General features: G+C 40.3%; 1 protein-coding gene across 1 annotated transcript; it reads left to right on the top strand.

The window, feature by feature from the left end:
• The first annotated feature begins 18,492 nt into the window (after window positions 1–18,492).
• LOC127171058 (RLA class II histocompatibility antigen, DP alpha-1 chain) lies at window positions 18,493–25,073 on the top strand. Its single transcript, XM_051119479.1, has 4 exons — window positions 18,493–18,600; window positions 23,665–23,910; window positions 24,127–24,411; window positions 24,584–25,073. The coding sequence occupies exons 1-4, from the start codon at window positions 18,543–18,545 to the stop codon at window positions 24,784–24,786; spliced, it is 792 nt and encodes a 263-aa protein (XP_050975436.1). The 5' UTR covers window positions 18,493–18,542; the 3' UTR covers window positions 24,787–25,073.

Below are 25,073 nucleotides of genomic sequence, written 5' to 3'. Positions count from 1 at the left end.
ACATTTTAGGGGACTGCCCCCTAAATGTATATAAACTACAATGTATCACTGCCTTAGTCAGACTTTTGAGGACTGCAGAGCTACGCAGCGCATTCTCAATAAAGAATTCTGCTGAAGATACCCAAGAGTCTCCTGGTCTTCGCTTCTGAGTTTCCAACAGTTTTGGTGCCGTGACCCGGATAGAGCTCCTCACCTGAATCCAGATTGAAGCTCAACAAGCTCAACAAAGATCTGACTTCGTTCCAGACTGAATCTTTCTGTACCAAGGGTTGGTGAGTATCACTCTATCCAAAAGAACCATTAGAAGCCAGTACATGTGGTTATCCTCTGCGCCGCCAGAGAAGTGTTAACAAACAGCTGCAGGGTTTGTTTAACAGACAAGTTATCCTCTATTTCAGGTAGAGAAGATTAGCATTACGTGCTAATATCAGTTATCCTCTATTTCAGGTAGAGAAGATTAGCATTACGTGCTAATATCTGTTATCCTTTGTTTCGGCAGAGAAGAATTGTTGATCCTCTCTTCAGAGAGAGAAGTTTAACGTAAAGTGCTAATATCTGTTACCCTCTGTTTAGGCAGAGAAGACTAGTGTAAAGTGCTAATAGTTTGTGTTGTCTTCTGTTAATTCAGGAAAGGTTAACTATAGTTGATCTGTGTTAACAAGCGTACCCTCTGTTGATCAGAGAAGTGTTAGTGTTGTGATTGTGTGGTAACAAAGAAACTCTCAAAATGGTTAGAAAGAACACTAGGCTGATCCCCACAACTGAAAAAGGTGGTCTCGCAACTCCTTTGTGGTCAGATAGCGAATTCAAATCACTGTTAGGCGTGCAAATGAACCTAATAGTAACTGAAAAAGTTAGACAAGAATTGACTAAGAAATATGAGATCCATCTAGACAAGACTTGGTCTGTAGATGAGTGTAAAAAAGTACTTGGAGCATGTATTCGTAAGAACAATGTGAAAGGCATTATCTGCTGCCACAGAGAATTTGGTTTAACGCTAGCTACACAACAGTCTCAGCGTAACTCAGAGCTAGAGGAACAGAACAAAGAGCTTCGGGCTAGAATATCCGCTTTGACTAAGAAATTGAACCGCAACAAAGCTTTAGAAAAAACTGATATGGAAGTTAGTCAGCCTGATAACCTTTATCCTGGCTTACCCTCAGCACGCACAAATTTTTGTGAATTTAGAAGAGCACTGATTAGCAAAATGCGTCTCTACGACATGTCGTTAGTAGAAGTCACACAGCTGATGTCACAAATTCTAACTGAATCTGAATTCAACAGTTTTGAGTCTGCTGTTACTTCTGAACTACGACATGCCAGTAAAGCGGATTTGAGAGAAGGTGTTTTGAAAATTCTAAAGAATATTATGGGACCCAAAATAGACTGGTCCAGAATCACTAACTGTGTACAAAAGAAAGAGGAAACTGTAAGTGAATACACTGAGAAGTTTTGCCAGTCAGCTGTAACTTACAGTGGAATAGTTGATGATCCTGAAAGTGTGCTAGATGACAAGGGACCCTTAGTCCGCATCTGGTCAGATGGCCTTGTAGCTGAGTACAGAAAAGCCTTGCCATTCCTAGATCTAACTTGGTCTAACAAAACTCTCAGAAGTAACTTAGACACGTTAGCTACTTGGGAAAGAGATTCTGATGTTAAGGCAAAAGTGAGAGTAGCAGCAGCTACATTTAGCACAACAAATCGAGACAAGAGATGGTCTTAAAAAGAAGGGAAATGCAATTATTGTGGTAAACCTGGACACTGGATGAAAGAGTGTAGGAAAAACAAAAAGTATGTAAGAGAAATGAACAGTGTAAATCAGCTCTTACTCAGTCTGCTTGCAACTCTGAAGCAGACCCTCCACACTACACCAAACTCGTGGGGCAGCTTGCTGAGGTGCTAACTGTTAAGGCTGTGAGTTCTTAATTACCCCAATAATCTACAACAAAGATGAAAAGATTCTTTGTAAATAGAACAAAAGGAAGTTGACTTCCTCCCACTGGGGGACTCTGGTTAAGGACACTCACAGCCAAAAACAATACTACAGCACACTCCAGTCACTCACCTATCCTCTATGGGTTATGATGTTTGCTATGACTGATGTTTCATTAGAGGATGGAGTAATTGCACAGTTAAGTTCTCACACTAACTACAGGGACAGACTAGGACACACAGGCCAGTGAGGAGCCCAGGGAAGAACCGAAGTGCAACAGGCCTCGGGGGCCAACCCTGTGGTGAAGATTTCCTCATAGGTTTTTCCCCTCATCAGTTTGTCCCCACCTCACTGGTCCATAGGTGTCAAATGACTTAAGACTAGGTCAACAAAACACTATACGATCACCAGACTTAAAAACCACTATACGATCAACAGAAGTCTGAAAATGTCTATGCATGAATACTGCTGGTCTGCTGTTTCTCTGTTTTCTTGTGTTGCAGGTATGTGTACATGCCATGATGTCTTCAAAAGCAGCATCCTGGAGTAAAGCATCACCTCAGACACCCATGAACAAGCTTCACAAGGACAAAGAGTCATCTAAGTGAATCTACGTGGAAAATGGACTACAGAAAACTACACAGCTAGACTACACAGCTATTCAGGCGCCATGGACGTCAGGACTTCCACTCTTATGCTACATGGTTTTCTGTGTCAACATGTAGCTTGTATGACATGTTACCATCCATGTCATATGTGTCAACAGTTATGGTTCTGAAAAGAACTATTACACCTAATTAAATCTGGGACAAGACACCGAATAAGATATATGTGCCTGTAACTATTTCAAGTTACATGAATGGAAGATGGGGCTTAATGTTAACAAACATAGGCTATAGAATGGATTTATGGAGGTTTAAATTTGAATTATGTGAGAGTTATTAGAACTCTCAAAGGGGGGACTGAAGGATTACAAATTTAAGAAACTGTTTAAAATATGCTGATCCTATGCTCTGATATAGCATCACGTGAAAACCTAAGGTGCAGTACATTGTATTTAGCATTTAAGGTAAATTTGATGACATCAGACAAATGATTCTCTCAAGCAAAGTTTGTAGCAAGATGTCCCTGCCAGTTCCTGTTCTTTTATTGTAAGTCAAATGAGCCAGATTACTGAGGTGTTCACCTTTTGTTTGTAATGGCTCTCGGTGCCTCTGCCCAGTCTTTGAGTAGTTATGATGATTGGATTAGGACTGGTGTAAATGGGGCACTTGGCTACACTTGAGTACTTCATTTGTATGCTTTGTTTAGGATCGTCACCCAGGTGCTTTGTCTACATTTTAGGGGACTGCCCCCTAAATGTATATAAACTACAATGTATCACTGCCTTAGTCAGACTTTTGAGGACTGCAGAGCTACGCAGCGCATTCTCAATAAAGAATTCTGCTGAAGATACCCAAGAGTCTCCTGGTCTTCGCTTCTGAGTTTCCAACACCCCTTAAATTTTTCACTCTTTGTTATATTGCATCCATTTGCTAAAATAATTTGTAATAATAATTTCCCTCATAAATGTACACACAGCACCCCACATTGACAGAAAAACACAGAATTGTTGACATTTTTGCAGATTTATTAAAAAAGAAAAACTGAAATATCACATGGTCCTAAGTATTCAGATCCTTTGCTGTGACACTCATATATTTAACTCAGGTGCTGTCCATTTCTTCTGATCATCCTTGAGATGGTTCTACACCTTCATTTGAGTCCAGCTGTGTTTGATTATACTGATTGGACTTGATTAGGAAAGCCACACACCTGTCTATATAAGACCTTACAGCTCACAGTGCATGTCAGAGCAAATGAGAATCATAAGGTCAAAGGAACTGCCTGAAGAGCTCAGAGACAGAATTGTGGCAAGGCACAGATCTGGCCAAGGTTACAAAAAAATTTCTGCTGCACTTAAGGTTCCTAAGAGCACAGTGAAGAAATAGATAACGGTGGTGAGAAATAAGATTCTCTGGTCTGATGAGACCAAGATAGAACTTTTTGGCCTTAATTCTAAGCGGTATGTGTGGAGAAAACCAGGCACTGCTCATCACCTGTCCAATACAGTCCCAGCAGTGAAGCATGGTGGTGGCAGCATCATGCTGTGGAGGTTTTTTTTTGCAGCTGCAGGGACAGGACGACTGGATGCAATCGAGGGAAAGATGAATGCGGCCAAGTACAGGGATATCCTGGACGAAAACCTTCCCCAGAGTGCTCAGGACCTCAGACTGGGCTAAAGGTTTGCCTTCCATCAGGACAATGACCCTAAGCACACAGCTAAAATAACAAAGGAGTGGCTTCACAACAACTCTGTGACTGTTCTTGAATGGCCCAGCCGGAGCCCTGACTTAAACTTGACTTGAGCATCTCTGGAGAGACCTAAAAATGGCTGTCCACCAACGTTTACCATCCAACCTGACAGAACTGGAGAGGATCAGTAATGAGGAATGGCAGAGGATCCCCAAATCCAAGTGTGAAAAACTTGTTGCATCTTTCCCAAAAAGACTCATGGCTGTATTAGATCAAAAGGGTGCTTCTACTAAATACTGAGCAAAGGGTCTGAATACTTAGGACCATGTGATATTTCAGTTTTTCTTTTTTAATAAATCTGCATAAATGCCAACGATTCTGCGTTTTTCTGTCAATATGGGGTGCTGTGTGTACATTAATGAGGAAAAAAATGAACTTAAATGATTTTAGCAAATGGCTGCAATATAACAAAGAGTGAAAAATTTAAGGGGGTCTGAATACTTTCCGTACCCACTGTATGAATGTCAGGCATTCACCACAGCCACCCTCACATCCTACGTCACATGGAGCTCCTCCTACCCGGTCATCGTCACCAGAATTCTAGTCACATGCACCTGTTCCTAATCAGCCACTCCCCATAAATAGGACTGTTTGTTCAGTACTCGCTTGTCGGGTCAACAGTTCGCACCGGATGCCCTTCTTCCGCAGACTTCTTTCCTCAACTCCCTGTGCTCCCCGTGGCTGCCATTTTGGACTCCGTCTACCATCTTATTCTCAAGGACAGTCAGCTAAGCTTACGTTCACGTTGTCTTTATTTATTATCGTCTTCTGTTGTCAATAATTGCTGGTTCATTTTGTCACTCACCTCTCGTCTCCTTCTGTGTGTGTGCGTGTGTGTGACAATGAAGTGCATATGGCAAATATTTAATTTTCCTGAAATAATCTGTATTTTTCATATTACTTGTATGATTGGGTATGTGATGGCCGAGGCCATACGTAAATGTGTTTAATTTGACTTAATCTTTTCTAAATACACTTTTGGTTTGTTTTTTGTTTTTGTTTTTTTTGTGTTGTAACCTTTTATAATAGCAGAAAGGTACAAGAGGCCGTGCAGTATTGTGAATAATTCATGGCTGAAAGGCTTTGTTAGGCACAATGTTAAACTGGAGTACCTTATTGCTTACTTAGTTCCTGTTACTTGATGCATTAACTGACATTATCAAATGAAACCTAATTGTTGAGTAGATGGTATTTGTATATTGTTGCTTATTGCACATGAGGTGCACAAAAAAAAAAAAAAAATCACACTTACTGAGTAACTGTAATGTGCTAAACAAGATAACTGGATCTACACCAGTGTATTACACATTAAGTACAACATAAGTTCAGTGTATCAAGTGCTTTGAAAGTATTATAAAAGTACATAGTTGTTAAGGCTAGCAATAAGATGTTAGATCAGGTCCCCAGCCCAGACAATTAGGATCCAGCCCCGGACACCAGATCCCGTCAGAAAATATCAGTCTTTCAGGACAACAGGACAACTAGTCAGCAAGCTGTAGTTACCCCAACCCTGCTAACAAGCAGGTTTCTGTCAGTTATGGAGTTGACCAATGGAAGCCAGAAAAGAGCAGAAGCAGGAGACGAAGTGATGATGGTAAAAAAAGAATTTATTTAACAGTTTTAGTTGCGTATGTCTCAATGTTCAAACTTCGTCTGAGGAGTACAGCTCAAAGAACAATGATATATCAAACGGATTAAACATCCCATAAACCTTGAATTTCCATAAACATCCCCGTTATCTATTTCTTAGAGCAAACAATTCATGAAACCCCACAATCATGGAACTGAACAATAATGAAAATGCATAAGCAAGGAAAATAATAAGAAATATAAAATATAAAAACATATAAATGAATAATATATATGAATAAATGAATAAATGATAAATGATAAATACTTAAATAATCAAATAAATAATTAAATATGAATTATGAGAATGACTAATGATTGTAAAATGATTATGAATAATTATGTAAATAAATGATTATAAATGAAATTAAAAACAAACATAAAATTTAAACACAACACAATAATTTGCATGTAAGGATCTAAGGATCCTTCACTCCCCCCTCTTAATCATATATGATTGAATTAAATGATTATTGCAAGCGAACTTTCATAATCTTTATCAAACACATCTTTAAAAAGTTTGGATGGCCAGTCCATACTTTTCCCTTCTACATGTTCTTAAAAGAACAGGTAATTTCCGTTATCCCACGTACCAGCGTCAGTTGGGAAAGTGTGTTGTCTAACATTGGATGATGGCCTGAATGTGAAAGGCCTTGTGACAATCAAACATCTGATAAGACAAATCAACACCTTAATAGTAATGCATAAGGAACAATATGATGATTAAAGCTGAAATTACCACCACTACAGGTGCTTTTAAATGATCCTAAAGTGGTCCCAATATCGATTTAAACCATGTGTCCCAATCAGATGAGAAAAGGCCGTTATCTTCATTAAGTTCAGTTACTTGCTCATGCAGGACCCTAGCTAAATCATGGACTGTCTTTCTGGCATTGTCTGGAATGTATGAGCAACATTCAGTTGCAATCACTTTGCAAGTCCCGCCTTGGGAAGCTAAGACTATGTCAAGAGCCATTCGATTTTGCAAAACAACCTTTCTCATTGTGTGTATTTTGTCTGAAATATTAGCAATTGAAATGAGTGTGATATTGGCTGTAGCTTCAAATGCTTCATGTAATGCTTGTAATTCATTTTGTAAATCAGTTACTCCTAAGAATGGAAATAATCTTCCTAACCATTTTTCAGTCTCAGAAATTGAACGTTTAGTAGGTGTCATGATTAAATGGTGTTTCACATAATCCTCTGGCACTACTCGCATTGCTGGTAAGAGATAGGCCAAAAAACATCTACCCACCCATCCCTTAGGAAGGAATGGATAAGCCTTGTCACCACAAACAAAGTGTGTACCATTAGGAGCAATAAGTGTTTCATTTCTCATTATCAGAAGAGTTTTGTCACATCTGGAAAATTGGAAAGGCACATTTAGCTTGGAATTGGTTGAACCGTTCCCTTCTATGCACCAGGAAGAATCCCCTTCGCATATTATACTAAGAGCAAATTGATGGCTAGACTCAGTACTAGTACTGCTGTATGTTGGCAAATACCACAAATTAAAAATGGGATGAGAACAATTTCTGTAGTGACACACACTGTTTGTGAATAGCCATCTACTTTCCCATGGATAATCTACAACTTTAAAAACACACCTGTAAAGGTTTGACATTATCAGTGGTTTCATGATCGTGCACTTGGCACCAGCTTCACCTTGTAATTTGGTACAATTAGAATCTCCAAAGATCATAGTGAAAACATACTCTTTACCACCCTTTATTGCATGTGCCTTGGCTCTTTCTAACCTTAATATTTTTGGCCATTTGTCACTTTTAGTGTCTCTTTGCTGTCTCATCAAAAGGGCATAGTAAACTCTAAATAAATTATCTGGAAGGGTTGCAATTTTGATACCAGAACCATCAATTGGAGTACACCATTCAGAGTGTTCAATGACAGAGGTGTCAACTATCAAATTAGTTAGTATGTTGCTAATTTTACCCATATTACTTTGTTCACTTATGGAGATCAGATCAGACAATGGTAATGGATGTGCATTCAGAGGCCATGATGTAGATGTTTCGGGATAAGATTGACATATCCAACATTTGGAAATATTGAGCACCTTAACATATGTTTGAGCTAAGGTTAAAGCCGAATTAAGTTTACTGTGAGACTCAAACCATGGATGGAATAATGGATCTGAATTATGGATCAGAATGGAAACCAACGTAGCAAAGAACAGTATCATGTTCATGTTAGTTTGGTTCATACCCTTCAGTGTAATAAAAATGAACCACTGGCCTGGTTTTAACTTAGATTCTGGAGGAAACCTTGTATGACAGTTATGTGGTTTAAATTTCAATACCCCTGTATATATGTTGATTGGAGGCCAAAATAGATATTGAGTGCAGTTAGAGTCCAGCTTGGTCGATTTTCAGGGTGGTGTATCCATGAATCATCCCGAACAGATGTAAAACCTACAGCTAGTATAGCTCTGTCATGTGACAACACTTGCAACTGTTCCAGTTGTGACTCTTGAACCTCAGAATGTCTCTGCTCGCGGAACCGGAATTCACAAACTCTTGCCAGACTGTCCTTCCGGCAGAATCCCAAGGCTGGAAATGTAGTGAGGTTCCAGCTATTCTGTCTGCTGGTGGTTGTCGCCAAGGAGAGTTCTCAGTATGATAAGGCCTGAATCTTTCAGCGAAGTTCTTGAAGGCCGCTGACATAAATCTGTAAAAATATAAACACAAAAATGGAAAACGAGAGCTCACGGCCTTAAAAACAACTTTATTTTAAACAATTTAATTTTGTTTTGACTCCCATAAGATTATCTGGCAACTAGACTGCAGTTGGTGTAAGCTACCCATGAGCCCCCACCCAACATATCTTCATCACGAGGGTGGCCTCCAAGTCACTAAAAGACAAGGTTCTTCCTCATGACTCCATCCTACAGCATTTCACCAGGTTGTTTAAGATTTGGGTGTATGAGCTAATTTACAATGACTAATATGTGTCCATCTAGTTTTACCTAGCAACTTTACTGCTGAAGGGGTAACTAATAAAACCATATAAGGACCATCCCATCGTGGTTCTAGACCTGAATGTTCTAATTTTTTTACATAAACCATTTGCCCTGGTACAATACTGTGTCCCCCCCTCTGGAGGCATTTTCCACGCATCCTAAACCTGTTTTGCTTCAGTCAAAGCCATACAATATGTCAAAAGAGAATCTGATATTAAATGTACATCTGCCTCAGCAAGATCTGGAGTGCCTGGTAGTGACATTGGTCGACCTGTGATCACATCTTGATAATCCTTGCATTTTGGTAGAGTTATAAAGTCACATTGCAATTCACGAAACGGCCCTGAGGGTGCAGGTGTTCTGCTTGCAACTGATGGAATTGGGGGTGCCGAATTGTGTTTTTGGCAAGTCACACATCCGCGAACCACTTCTTCCGCATGTTTCCTAAAACCCCTCGCCCACCAAATTGTGTTAAAATGTGAACACATTTGAAAAACGCCTAAGTGTCCGACACTGTGTATCTGTGTGGCCAAATAAGGAATCAAGGCTTTTGGAGCTAAGATTTGCTGTTGAAATTTCCAAATTTTGTCATCTGCCAATTTACAGTCATTTTCAATCCATTCCCATTTCTCCTCTCTGGAGCATTGATCCTGCATCTCAGCTATGTCTTTGAGCTGTGAGTAGTGTGTCACACGCAGATGACATGTTTGAGCAGTAGGAGCTTCTGCTGCTCTTGCGGCGGCAGCCGCAGCTGCCTGGTCAGCAAGGGTATTTCCTTTAACCTCACTCGAGCCTCCCCTCAGGTGGGCTTTTACCTTCAGCACCGCAACCTGTTTTGGAAGCTGCAGAGCTTTCAGGAGTTCCTCCACCTGCAGACCTGCAGACGTGAGGAAACCTTTCTGCTGCCAGCCTGCTCGGAAGTCATGCACAGCACCAAAGGCATAATGAGAATCAGTATAAATGTTAGCCGTTTTATTTTCAGCCAATTCACATGCTTTTGCGAGCGCGATCAATTCAGCTTGCTGAGCTGACGTTCCCTGTGATAGGGCACCAGAAGCTAAAACTCTGTGGTTACTGCCCAACCTGCCTTGCGTTCCCCTTTGTCCACAAAAGATGACCATCAGTGTATAGAATCAAATCAGGATTTTGGAGTGGTAAATTATCTAAGTGCTCATCCACACTTAACATTTGTACAATCTCTACACAGTCATGGCTGTCGGGAATTGCTTCAGATGGAGCAAGCAATGTGGCTGGATTTGATGGAGTGGCTTTTTCAATAGTTATGTTTGGCATCTCTAGTGCAGTGGACCATTTAATCCATCTAGGAAGTGTTACACAAGCAGCTCTCCCTAGAGATAACAGTGCATGCACAGAGTGTGGGCAACGAATGGTTATCTTTTGGTCAAGCACTACGGGTGTTGCGCATTGCAAGGCCAAATAGACTGCCTGAACTGCTCATAAAAACGGCAGTGAATAATACCCTACAGGTTTATTTTGATCCCCCCATTCCTGAGTTAAAACAGATGTCATGTAGCCTTTTTGTTCATTCACATGCAATGTAAAAGACTTTCTGTGATCGGGCATTCCGAGCGCTGGCGCTTCGCATAAGGCATGTTTTAGTTCCTCAAAAGCCATTTTAGCTTCAGAAGTCCAGTTAACTGGATCTTGGGCTCTTGGATTTCCCTTTAACAAATTGTTTAGGGGTTGTGATTTTTCTGCATACCCCTCAATCCAACTATGACTGTAATTGCATAGGCCCGAAAAGGATCTCAGCTCTCGAATGGTTTGAGGAACTGGATGTGATTTAACAGCCTCACAGCGACTAGGTGTTATACGCCTTTCACCCTGTGATATACTTTGACCCAAATAAATTACTTCTGTCTGACACAGTTGAGCTTTTTTCAGGTTTGCTCTGTGACCTTTGCTGTACAGGAAATCAAGCAGCTGCTTAACTTCTCTCTCATGTTTTATCTACTTAACAAATCAAAATGTCATCAATATATTTGTCATGAGTCAGGCTTCTGTGGCTCCCTCCGATCGCCACCGGAGGGCACCCTCTCCCGAATATTGACTGTTTTTGGACTCCATTTCCCATGTTCCCCGTACCTGGGTCTGATTGCCCTTCCAGGTGTTCCTCATCTCCTCCCCTATTTATACTGCTTCCGGACTCTTTCACTTTGCGAAGTCTTGTATTGCCCCGGCTGCATTCTGAGCGTTTTTCTCTGTTATTGGATTATCTGTGTTTGACCTAGGATTGTTTTCTCGTTTTTTGATTCTCTGCCGCCTGCCCTTTGGACGCTATTGCTTTGGACTTTGATATTGCTCTGCCAGCCGCCAGCCCTGACACTTCGCCTGCCTGTGACTATTCTGTGTTTACTCTCTGCTGTCCCCGTCGCTGTTTTCTGACCCCCGCCTGTCTGACCACGTTTTCTCTTAATAAAAGCTGCAAATGGATCCTCAGGCTTCTGATCAGTCATTACAGAAGACTTCGCCCAACACCGATCCAGCAGCCGTGTTTCAGCTCACCACGGAAGTGTCAGCGCAAGCTACCATGCTAGCTTCTCATCAACAGCAGCTACAGCATCTCACTACACTCACGGAGGAGCTAGTTAAGACGCTACAAGCCCTTCACCTCGCTGACATTTCTCCTTAACCTGCTGTCTCGCCGCAACCTCTCTCCACTCCTAGCCACACCACCACCAGCCCTCGTCTAGCATTTCCTGAGAAATTCGACGGATCGGCTGGAAAATGTAAGGGTTTTCTCATGCAATGTTCTCTGTTTGTATCACAGCAACCGCAGTTATACCCCACTGATGACAGTCGAATTTCCTTTGTATGCTCGCTACTGACTGGAAGAGCTCTGGATTGGGCTACAGCGTTGTGGGAAGGCGAACACACCACATTTCCCTCATTTACCGTCTTTTTGCAACGCTTTCGGGAGGTGTTTGATAACTCGGCTTACGGAGAGGAGGTGGGTGAGCAGCTCCTCGCTCTGCGTCAGGGACGCAGCACCGCAGCGGATTATGCCCTCACTTTTTGCACCCTCGCAGCCCAGACGGGTTGGTCGGATGATCCACTGAAACTGCTGTATCGTAAGGGATTGACATCGGAACTGCAAAGCGAGCTGGACTGCCGCGATGAGGGTGAATCTCTCGATGAGTTTATTGAACTGTCTATCCGTATTGATAACCTCGCCCGCTCTCGACGACCACAGCGCTCTGTTACAACGCCTCATCTACCCACTGCTGCCACTTCGGAACCCGAACCCATGCAAGTCGGATTCACTCACCTCACCGCAGAGGAGCGTGTGCGGAGAATTCGACAACATCTCTGTCTGTACTGTGGACAGGAGGATCATCTACAGGCTGCCTGTCCCATCCGTCCCTCGCCTCGCAAGACCAATGCGGTGAGTTCTAAACGTTCTAATCAAACTGCCTTCGATATTCCTGTAACTCTGATGTTTCATGATAGAACGATCACCGCTGCAGCCATGATTGATTCTGGTGCCGCTGGCAATTTCATTGATATTCAATTTGCTAATTTTCATAATATTCCTCTCGTTGCATGTGGTTCCCGGGTGGCAGTGGCAGCGCTAGATGGTCGTCCACTGGGGAGAGGCGAGGTTAAGTTCATCACCGACGACATCACTCTCAAGACGGGCTTCGACTCGCCTCTTAACCCCATTATTCTGGGAATGCCGTGGCTCGAGAGACATAACCCTCGCATTTCCTGGGCGGCCAGAAAGATTCTCCAATGGTCCGATCACTGTAACCAGAACTGTCTTCCCTACGAGACCATCACACCTCTCCAACAGAGAACCATCCAACCATCTGCTACACTCGAATTACCTGCCGAATACCTCGACCTGGCAGAAGCCTTCAGCAAGACCAAGGCCTCCAAACTACCCCCTCACAGACCTAACGATTGTGCCATTGAACTCATTCCAGGGTCCCTACCACCCAGGGGAAGGATTTTCCCCTTATCTCAACCCGAATCTGAAGCCATGAAAATGTATATCGAGGAGGAACTGGCTAAGGGGTTCATTAGACCATCCACATCTCCAGCTTCAGCGGGGTTTTTCTTCGTTAAGAAGAAGGACGGGGGTCTTCGTCCCTGCATTGATTATCGTGGTCTCAACGAAATTACCATCAAGTACCGCTATCCCCTACCACTAGTCCCATCGGCTCTGGAACAGCTCCGTTTAGCCTGTTACTTCACCAAATTAGATTTACGCAACGCATACAATCTCATCCGCATCCGGGAGGGCGATGAATGGAAGACGGCTTTCTCCACCACCACTGGCCACTACGAATATTCCGTTATGCCCTTCGGCCTGGTCAACAGTCCATCGGTGTTTCAGGCCTTTGTCAACGACGTATTCAGGGACATGCTCAATCGATGGGTCATAGTCTACATTGACGACATACTGATTTTTTCAGACACCCTCGAATCACACATACAACATGTCCGGGCAGTATTACAAAGACTCATCGACCACCAACTCTACGCCAAGATCGAAAAGTGTGAGTTCCACCGCACTGTTCAGGGCTCTCCACCAAAGCTGTTCCCCTACGCCTTCTACTCTCGCAAACTTTCACCCACCGAGCAGAATTACGATGTGGGAGACCGTGAATTACTCGCCATGAAGGCAGCCTTTGAAGAATGGCGGCATTGGTTAGAGGGAGCCAAGGAACCATTCATTGTGCTAACCGACCATCGCAACCTTGAATACCTCAGGTCAGCCAAACACCTCAACCCACGTCAGGCCAGATGGTCCCTCTTCTTCACACATTTTGATTTCAGGGTCACATATCGTCCAGGCTCCAAGAACACAAAAGCCGACGCACTTTCCCGCCAATTTGAATCCTCCACTGCACCCTCCGACCCTGAACCCATAATAGCACCTTCCCTCATCCTCAGTCCCATACAGTGGGACATCATGACCGAGATTACAGAAGCCCAAGACAACGAACCGCCACCGCCAGAATGTCCTCCTGAGCACACATACGTTCCTAGGGCTCTCCGTCAACGTGTGATGCAATGGGTACATGTTTTCCCCAGCTCTGGTCACCCAGGAATTACCGCTACCATCCATCTTGTTACCAACCGTTTCTGGTGGCCCTCACTCCAAAGAGACACAATGGAGTTTGGAGTGTCAAGTCAGCCTCTTCCAGTTCCCCAACGCCCTTGGTCACACATTGCCATTGACTATGTTACCGATCTACCTGCCTCACGTAACTACACAACCATCCTCACTGTTATAGACCGGTTTTCCAAATCATGCCGACTGATACCCCTAACTAAACTGCCCTCTGCTTTTGAAACCGCTGAGGTATTGATGGAACAAGTCTTCAGGTTCTACGGCCTTCCAGAGGACATTGTCTCTGACCGAGGACCCCAGTTTACCTCTCGTGTCTGGGCCGCATTTTGCAAACATCTTAACATCAATGTTAGCCTCACCTCAGGATACCACCTGGAATCCAATGGACAGGCAGAACGCCTCAACCAAGAACTCACCCGTTTCCTCCGCACATACTGTCACAACAACCAACAGGATTGGAGCCGCTACCTGTTATGGGCAGAATACGCTCAGAACTCCCTCCGCAAGCCATCCACAGGTCTCACACCCTTCCAATGTGTCTTAGGCTTCCAGCTGCCTCTCTTTCCCTGGTCTGGAGAACCCTCAGAATTACCATCTGTTAATGACTGGCTACAAAGGAGTGAGGAAACCTGGAACATGGCTCATGTCCACCTTCAAAGAGCCATTAGAAGGGCACAGGAGCAGGCCGATCGCCATCGGAGACCGCATCCAGCTTATACCCCTGGTCAGTGGGTCTGGCTCTCCTCACGAGATCTTCGCCTCCGACTTCCCTGTCGCAAGCTCAGTCCCAGGTACGTGGGTCCATTCAAAATTATCCGTCAGATTACTCCAGTTTCATATCGTTTAGAATTACCTGCCCATTACCGTATCTCACCCACTTTCCATGTGTCAATATTGAATGATAACTGATGTTGAATCAAAATCTTTCAAATGTTTTTGCAAAGACTGATGATAGACTGTAGGCGAATTATGTAGGCCTTGCGGCAACCTTGTGAAGGTGTATTGTTGACCATTAATTGTAAATGAGAACCATGATTGGATTTACTTCGCAACTGGCACAGACCAAAATCCATTAGCCATATCAGTTACTGAAAACCATTTGTGTTCTGGTTTAATTAGTCTGAAAGTTGTTGATGGGTCGGCCACAAGAGGGCTAATCTTATCAATATACTGATTTGCCAGCCTATAGTCAACTGTGAGTCTCCATGATCCATCTGGTTTTCTTACTGGCCACACAGGGCTGTTACTGGGACTGTTGATTTTAATAACAATACCACCCTCCTCTAACTGCTCAACCACTGACATTATACCCTCCACCGCAGCTGGATTGAGAGGATACTGCTTTGTACAGGGAGGAGAAGTTCCTGTAAATGTAACAGGTTCCATGTCAAGTAACCCACAATCAGTTTTGTTTTTTGCCCAAATTGGGTGTGATTGCATATCAGTGCTTACTAATGTTCTCAACTGCCATGTGACTTTCCCATCTCTAAATTGCAAATCTGAATTTAAATTCATCAATACATCCATTCCCAATAGCGGCTGAGTAACCTCACCCACCCATACCTCAGCAGTGACTACATGTGGGCCAAACAGAAGAGTGAGAGGCTGTGTTTTTGTGATATTTCCTACCTCCTTTGACCACTCATACACCTCTTTAGAAGTAGGGGGTGTATATTTGTACTGCATAACATCTGAATCTCTGACCTCATGATCCATTAACACATTCCCTTCTTTTGTTTTATGAAGATAAACCTCAGTTCGGTTTTTCCCTTTCTTGATGTTTACTCTCAATGGCCTAAGCTTTGCTGTCGCCCCTTCACAATCATCAACATCTGTGTCAGAATCTGTGGTCATATCAGTGTCACTATAAGCACCAGATGCTTTCGAATGTGGTAAAACTGAAAATTGGTTTTGGTCAGTCATTTGTAAATTTTGAACATTAGCATTAGCTGTTTTGGGTTTCTGTTCATTTTCAAGCTGAGCTTTTAACTCCTGACACGTATCTTGTAACCCCTTCAGTATGGAGTTCTTTATGTGCCAAAATTAAACAAACAAATCCAGCGTTTTGCAAACAAACACAATCTGCTTTGCAAAGAAAAAATCGACTTTCAAACAAACAAAAAGTAATATGCAATTTGAGAGAAAATGCAGAGGTATAACAAATATATGCATTGTGTGTTGCAAATATATATATATTTTTTATGAGGAAAACTTGGCTTTCTCACACGTGTGCAGACAGATTTTCTCACAAATGCGCCCAACGTATTTTCTCACAAATGCAATGGAGCAACTTCCTCTTCCAAAACAGCAGATGGCGCTATCGGTCAATTTACTCTATTCTCCCGAGACCTCAAACAACATGTTTATATGGTTTACCCTTATGTCCCAGAGGAATATGAGTGGGGAACAGGTGAGTTTCTGTCTTACTATATTTATAATTAACCATTTGATGTTTTCACAATGTCAGTAAAATTCACAATATCTGCTTTAAAGTTGTTAACGCTACTGATCAGTTAATGGCTTGGCATGGCTAAACATTTAAGCTAGGCCTTTTTAACATTTACCCGTTCTCCGTACCTATGCTGGATCGCGGGATATAAAAAATATACTTTTATGTAATTTGTCCATATACAATTTTTTGTTGCTGCACAGAACATTCAGCAGGTAACACTTTACAATAACAGACATGAATGATCATGCATTAATACGTGAATTAGTAATTTCTTGACAATGAACTAATGATTAGTTAAGACATGTATTAATCAAGAACTAATGAACAACTAATGTAACTTTGACATGAGTCATATGAATTACTGCATGAATGCAGTACTGCAGCACCACTTTAATTACATGTTAGTTCCTGCATGTTAGTTAATAAGTATACTGTGCAGCTCTAGTGTATTGTTATACCTTTAACATATATTAAAAAAAAATCTTTAATATGTTTTCACTTTCTTTTTATCAACAGCCAGAGTATGCACTTATTGAAAGTGCAGCAAGGAACTTGCTATCTCTCATAACAGGCACACTTGGTCAGGAACAACACTGAACCTGCACCTGTTGTTCCTAAACAAATGTGCCTGTTATGAGAGATAACAAGTTCACGTATTAATGCATGATCATTCATGTACTGTTATTGTAAAGTGTTACCTGCTGAATGTTCTGTGCAGCAACAAAAAATCGTATATGGACAAATTACATAAAAGTATATTTTTTATATCCCGCGATCCAGCATAGGTACGGTGAATGGATAAATGTTAAAAAGGCCTAGCTTAAATGTTTAGCCATGCCAAGCCATTAACTGATCAGTAGCGTTAACAACTTTAAAGCAGATATTGTGAATTTTACTGACATTGTGGTAGAGTCAGCATTGTGAAAACATCAAATGGTTAATTATAAATATAGTAAGACAGAAACTCACCTGTTCCCCACTCATATTCCTCTGGGACATAAGGGTAAACCATATAAACACGTAGTTTGAGGTCTCGGGAGAATAGAGTAAATTGACCGATAGTGCCATCTGCTGTTTTGGAAGAGGAAGTTGCTCCATTGCATTTGTGAGAAAATACGTTGGGCGCATTTGTGAGAAAATCTGTCTGCACACGTGTGAGAAAGCCAATTTTTCTTCATAAAAAAAAAAAATATATATTTGCAACACACAATGCATATATTTGTTATACCTCTGCATTTTCTCTCAAATTGACTTGTGTTTGTGCATATTACTTTTTGTTTGTTTGAAAGTCAATTTTTTCTTTGCAAAGCATATTGTGTTTGTTTGCAAAACACTGGATTTGTTTGTTTAATTTTGGCACATAAATAACTCCATACTTCAGCTTCTTCTTCATAATTTCTTTGTCTCTGTTATGATTGTCTGTTTGCAGTTTCATTTCCCATTTTCTACATTTAGACAAAGTAGCAAGAATCTAAGGGATTCGCCTTGATTCTCTGGTTTTCATTCTTTTAATTTAACCCCATGCTTTTTTGATGTCATTAGGCTCCCAAAGACCGCCCTTTTGCACCCTAATTTTATATTTCGCAACTATTTCTTGTTCTGCTTCTGTGATCTTAAAGCGCTCTTTTAGATGTTGTGTCAGCTTTCCAATTATCTCATCTAGCTTAACATCTGCCTCTTCCATAACTGAAGAAATAAATTAATTGAGTAATATATGAATAAATGATAAATACTTAAATAATCAAATAAATAATTAAATATGAATTATGTGGATGACTAATGATTGTAAAATGATTATGAATAATTATGTAAATAAATGATTATAAATGAAATTAAAAACAAACATAAAATTTAAACACAACACAATAATTTGCATGGAAGGATCTAAGGATGCTTCGAAGACAATAAGGGAACAATAAGACAGTAGCGTATTGTTTTTTGTTCCCCCCTCACCCATAGATACAGCAGTGTCACAGTGAGGGCCGGATTGTGAGTGGAGGATGTGTTCATCACACTGAAACTAAGCTCACAGGGAGGGACTTTTGCCTGCTCTCATTCACCTCGACTGAAGTTTGTTCCTCTGTCATCGACAAACATGGAGCTGTATCTGGCCATTCTTACCCTCACTGTTTTTCTCTCAACTGATGCTCAATGTAAGTTCACACTTTGTATATTAAACTATTTACACAGAGTTCTGATATGAAAAGCCTTTGCAAGGATGTATGATTTCATGAAGTGCACTAATTCCTAAGTAAGCAATATACACTACCGGTCAAGTTTGGCATCAGTATGATTTTTAATGTTGTTGTTGTTTTTAAAGAAGTTTCTTATGCTCATCATGATGCATTCATTTTATTAAAAAAATCTGTGTGAATATGTTGAAAATGTAATTGATTGCAGTGATCAAAGCTGAATTATCAGCATCATTACTGCAGTCTTCAGTGTCACGTGATCCTTCAGAAATCATTCTATTCCACCTTAATCTTCAATGTGGAAGTAAGCCTATGTGTGAGACTTTCAGTTCATTAGTCGCTATAGGGAAATTATGAGAAGAATAACAACATGCAGTAAACGGTGAAACAGTTTGAACTACAAACCAGTGTGTTTGTAATTAAGATAATACATTAAAATAATATGGTAGCCAGGGGCGTAGCAGCCATTTTAAAAGTGTGGGAGGGGAAAACTGTCAGGTGACGTGACCCTCAAAAGCAAAATAATATCATAACGTGGAAATATGATTGGGTGATTTGTGTCATCGCGACATAACACATACTTACAGTGTGTGTTTGAAAAAAGGACATAGCCTAAATTGTTTACCCCAGACCACCAAAGACCAAATAAGTGAATGAATGAAAGTAATCAAAAAGAGCCACAGCGGATTTGAAGCTCATGGCAGACGTGCCCAGAGATTCGCAGGTTTCTAACAGTGAGGCTGTTACGCCCCTGATGGTAAGACATACCAGCAAATATCAAGCAGGAAAAACGGTTGTATGAGTCACTGTCATAATCTCTTTGTGTAGTGTCATTGTTGGACATCCCATACACTTGCGTTTGTTACGGAGAGACCGAGGCGAGAAGCAGGTGGACCCATACGCAAAGCTTTACTGAACAAAGACACAGTCAAAACAGCAGGCAGGGTCGAACGTCGGCAAACAGGTATATTCGGGCAAGACGCAAGAGTAATCCGTAAGGCAGGCGAGGGTCGATCAGCGGCCAACATAATCCAAAGGACGAGGCAAACGGGTGTCCAAAAAGACAAACCAGAGTTCATTTGAGGGGCAAACAGAGTCAACCAGGCAAAGGGTTCAATCCACGACAGGAAGTCGTGAGAAGTCCAGGGCAGGCTGAAGGCAGACAAGACAATATAACCAGGCTAGAAAACAAAACTGGGAGAAACTAACTAGAAACACAACTGAACTAGACTAATAATGAACAAGGTGGCTCTGTACGACAGCTAACACAAAGAGAGTGCTAAATGCAATGCAATACTCAGCCACTAGGGAGGAAGTACAAGGCTTATATAGTGTGCTTGATTGGTTACAGCTGTGTGTGTGTGTGTGTGTGTCATCAGCGCAATGAATGATGGGAAATGTAGTCCGGGGTGTGGTGCAACAGTCTGTGTAATGTGAAATGTACAGGCGACCTCTGGTGGCGAGTGGACTGGCGTTCAGGACCAGATTCATGACAGCATTATACGAAGAGAGATGTTTTCTTTTCTTTTTTTTGTGTTCATCTGATAAATGAAAGTCATATATATATGGGATGGATTGAGGGTGGAAAAGATAGTTTCCTTTTAATCCATTTCCCTGTATTGTGTGTGTTCCGCTGTGCTGTGCTGCATTTTATTAGTTGTTGTTGCGCTAGATATATGTGTTTGACCTGTGCCACTGCATTTTGTTTCGTTTTCTGCATCTGTCAGAACAAGCACTTCTACTTTTTTTAACACTTGAGTACAATTTAAAGTTGCACTTTTTTTACTTTCACTCAAGTATGTTTTTGGCCAGATACTTGTACAGAGTATCTGTACTTTCATTTGAGTAAAATATTTGAGTATGTTTTACACCTCTGGCTGTTTTATCATACTCTGTGCATTCATCACTTGTCTAATAAAACACATAACACAAATAAAGTGCCTTTGGTATTTTTGTGTTTTCCACAAAATAAAACTGAAATCAAGGGTTTATAACGTCATTGGAACGTGATGCAATGACAAGGGTCGAGCCACTACTTAAAATTGCTATTTCTTTTTTTGAAATTTTTTATTTTGATGTAGCAGCATAAACAACTGTACATTATTTCAAACAAATGTAGTTACATTCTTCTCTGCCATTCAATTTTCCTTTTTTAACAAAAAACAAAACAAAATAAATTAAAAATAAACCAAAACTAAATACATAAATAAAAATAAAATGACATCATTTTAATAACAATGGCCATTTGTACAATTTGGGGAAGGTCAAATATAAACTTAATCAAACTCCATGCTAAATAATGTTAAGTGTTTACTCTTAGTCTGTGATAGGGACTGCATGAGAAAAAGTCTGCTGGTGTCCGACATGGAAAAGGCATACAATGGAGGTTACAGTATTTTTATTCAGACGGGAAGGGTCGTTTGTTTTAAACCTCCACAAAGTCCGGCCATAATGGTCGTACATATTCAACCCACTTGGACCAGACTTTTCTGAACACATTCTTCTGAAGTCGAAGGGAAAATGTAATCCTTTCCATAACATAAATATTGTTTACTATATCCATCCACTCTTGTATTGTGGGGGGTTCAGGAAGCAACCAACGCCTTGTAAGCGCTTTCTTAGCAGCAGATGTTAAAATGCCAAATAGGTATCTCTCAGGACATTTTGTCTGAGGATTAGCATTTCCTAAAAACAATGTGGAAAAATGCAAAGGCAGTGTAATATTAAGTATGCTTTCCTCTGTCCCACACTGTCTCCAACATTTGGTGTCCCCTCCATCAATATGCGTTTTCTGATAAGGCACTTCCACCCAAACTCCCGCCATATGTGAGAGTTAATTTACATACATCAACCCACTCCTCATTTGATATCAAAAAATGACCTTCTTTTTCACATTTTTCTTTAATGTATTCTGTAGAGTGAGTGTTTTTTATCCTAAGTCCTTCATAAAATTTAGAAATGACACCTTTTTTAAAATCACCTTGGTAAGCACCTATAAAAATCTTAAGTATTGGGTCATCAAAGTCTGTTTTATTTTTGATGTTGTTTTCAAAATGATTACGTAGCTGGAGATATTTATAAAAATCAGCTTTCTCAAGACAATATTCTTTCTTCACACTTTCCAAAGTCTTTCAAATCTCCCTTTTCCGTAAGAGCATAGAATGTTGTTATTCCGTTTGAAATCCAAGATTTAAATCTATAATCCATTCTGTTTGGCTTAAATTCAGGGTCATAAGCACACCATTGAATTATTTGTAACTACGATCCAGTTTATATTCTTCTTTTATTGTATTCCAGATTTTTAATTTGGTTTTAATCCATGAGTTTTGCACCTTATCTATAAATCCTCTCAAGTCTTTATGTGCCAATATTGCTAGAATTGGGGGATCATTCATTATTAAAAGTTCAATATCTTTCCACCTAGCTTGATATGTTGGATTACTTATGTTAATTAAACATTTAGTCTGGGCCGCATTAAAAAAATCCCTAAAGTGGGGTAATCCCATACCTCCTTCCTCCATTGGAAGCTGTAATGTTTTGAATTTTATCCTAGGTTTTTCCCTTGCCAAATAAATCTGGAAATTATCTTATTTAATTCAGACCAATGTTTTAAGGTAATTTCTATGGGAAGTGCTTGAAATAGATAGAGATATCGTGGAAGGATGTTCATCTTTATCGAGTCAATTCTATGACTAAGGCCAAGGAAAGAGATGGCATTCCATCTATGTATATCATCTCTGATTTTTGTTAAAAGTGGGTCAAAATTGACCTCTGTTAGTGTTGAAATGTCTTTCATTAAATATATTCCTAAATATTTCAGTGAATTCTGATCCCAACTGAGATGGAATTTATCTCTAACATGTTTTGGAGGTGTATAATTAAAAGTCAGAGTTTGCATTTTTTGTATATTTAATTTGTATCCTGCATATTTGCCAATTTTTTCTAGAAGATTCATTCATTCAGGAAATGAGTTAGTGGGCATACTTAAATCAAAATATCATCCACATATTATACCAATTTGTGGTCTTCTCCATTTATACAGATACCTTTGATGTTTTTAGTCTGTCTTATCCACTGTGCAAGGGGCTCTATGTAGAGCGCAAAAAGCAGTGGAGAGATCGGGCACCCCGTCTTGATCCACATTCTAATATAATGGTATCTGAAAGGTAGCCATTTATTTTTATCCTGGCAGATGGTTTATTATATAGCGTACGGATGCCTCTAACAGAAGTTTCATGCATGCCAAATCTTTCAAGAGCTTTATATAAGAAAGGCCAACTTACGGAATCAAAAGCCTTTTCCGCATCTAAACTATTCAAAATAGAACTCCTTTCTACCAGTGGAAATCTTTACCACCACTTTTTATTAATCCAGTATATTTTTTTCTGAATAAAAAAGTATTGATTTATTTCAAAAAGAAAACCGTAAATAAAACAAAAACATACTGATCCCAAACTTTTGAATGAAATTGTATATTGTTACGAAAGATTTCTAAAGGCTCTTCTTCATAACACTTTATTTTAAGGTATCCTTGTAACACATGACATATACTTACTATAAATGATGTAATAATAATAACTATAAATAATATTATTAACAATATAGTTATTAATAATAACTATAAATGATGCATATTTTGCATGTCTCTCTTAGTTAACGCACCAGAGTCTTTGTTGAAAAAAAAAACAGCATATGCTGGTAGGTAGGTTTTGATGCTGGTTGGTCCTATGCTGGTTTATGCTAGTCCTTCAACAGGGTGGTTGACTGTCCACACCATTATAGATTTACTTTGATCACTATATTAGTTTTGATCAGTCAAACAGCTGATAACTAGTTAACTATCAATGGTTGATTATATTCATTTAGCATATTGGTTGTTAAAAACAGCTGTATAGAACATCTTCACATTTAGAAAATACTGGTTCTTTAAATAATTAACAAAAAAGAGGTTTTAAAACACATTAGTTATGCAGTTTATTTGTCTGTTTATTTATAATTTGTCTTTTGATGTTTCTTCCATTTCAGTAGAGCATGACGATTTCTTAATTACTGGATGTTCTGAAACAGAAAAAGAATCTATGTATGCATCTGATGAAGAGGAGATTTGGCATGCTGACTTCAATCAAAAGACAGGAGTAGTTACATTACCTGATTTTGCAGATCCTATAAGCTTTCCAGGATTTTATGAAGGAAGTGTTGCAAACCTTGAAGCATGCAAAGCCAATTTGGCTTCACTCATTAAAGTTTACAAGAGCCCACCAGAGGAAATGGGTACGACATGAATTTGCACTGTAAAGCTACACTGTAAAGTACAGTTTGGCACGAGTTTAGAAATTATGCAGTAAAACATTTAACAGAAATTAAATGAGCTACATGTTATGTATCCAGTTTGATCAATGTTTTGGTTAAACATTAGATTTAGCTCATAATTGTGTTTGAGGTCAGATTTATTACTGCAGAGTTCAACACAGTCACGTGTGTTCACAGAACCCCCTGAGACATCCATCTATACAAGGAACGATGTGCAGCTGACTGTTGAAAACACCCTCATCTGTCACGTGACAGGCTTCTTTCCTCCACCTGTCAATGTCTCGTTCGCTAAGAACAATGTCATTGTGACTGAAGGAGTGAATCTGACTCAGTACCGACCGAGGAGCGATGGATCCTTCCACGTGTTCGCTTATCTGAAGATCACTCCTGAAGAGGGAGACGTTTACAGCTGCACAGTGAACCACCGAGCGCTCCAGGGCCAACCGCAGACTAAAATATGGAGTAAGAGCCATGTTCAAAAGAAATCAAATTAGATGTTATTTTCTATGATTGATGTATGTATAAAAAACAACAGTATTGATTCTGTGATGAATGAAATACCAAGCGCTGAGAGGAATTTTACAATGAAAAGCTGTTCTAACACTCATAGTCATATTTATACTCTAATCACCAGGCGTCCCGGTGGCAGCTGCTGTCCTGCCCAGTGTGGGTCCGGCGGTCTTCTGTGGAGTGGGATTGACTCTGGGGCTGCTGGGAGTCGCTACTGGACTCTTCTTCCTCATTAAAGCAACTACAACTGACACGCCAGATATGGCCAAAAACATCAAACATTTAATGCAGTGGACCCAATCAAAGAAAGTTTCTCCACGATTCTGAAGACAATAATACAGTGCATCATTTTTGCTTTTAAAGCCTTTTTGCTTACACATTACATTTGCATTTCTTCAAAAGTAATCTAAAGAAATCATAATCTTGATACTGAGTAACTTAATAATAACATAAGACACTTTTGCTGCCTTAATGCTAAATGTAGCTGATTTTGTCATGGAGTGAAATGTTTAATTTTTTGTACTTAAAATTATGGCAATAAAAATTTAACATGTTTGAGAAACTTTTATAATTATATTTTTTATGTTTTGTGGAATACATTTCAAATAAAGATT

This window comes from Labeo rohita, chromosome 9, assembly GCF_022985175.1.
Source record: "Labeo rohita strain BAU-BD-2019 chromosome 9, IGBB_LRoh.1.0, whole genome shotgun sequence".
Lineage (NCBI taxonomy): Eukaryota > Metazoa > Chordata > Actinopteri > Cypriniformes > Cyprinidae > Labeo > Labeo rohita.
This window is presented reverse-complemented; position numbering and strand designations above follow the sequence as displayed.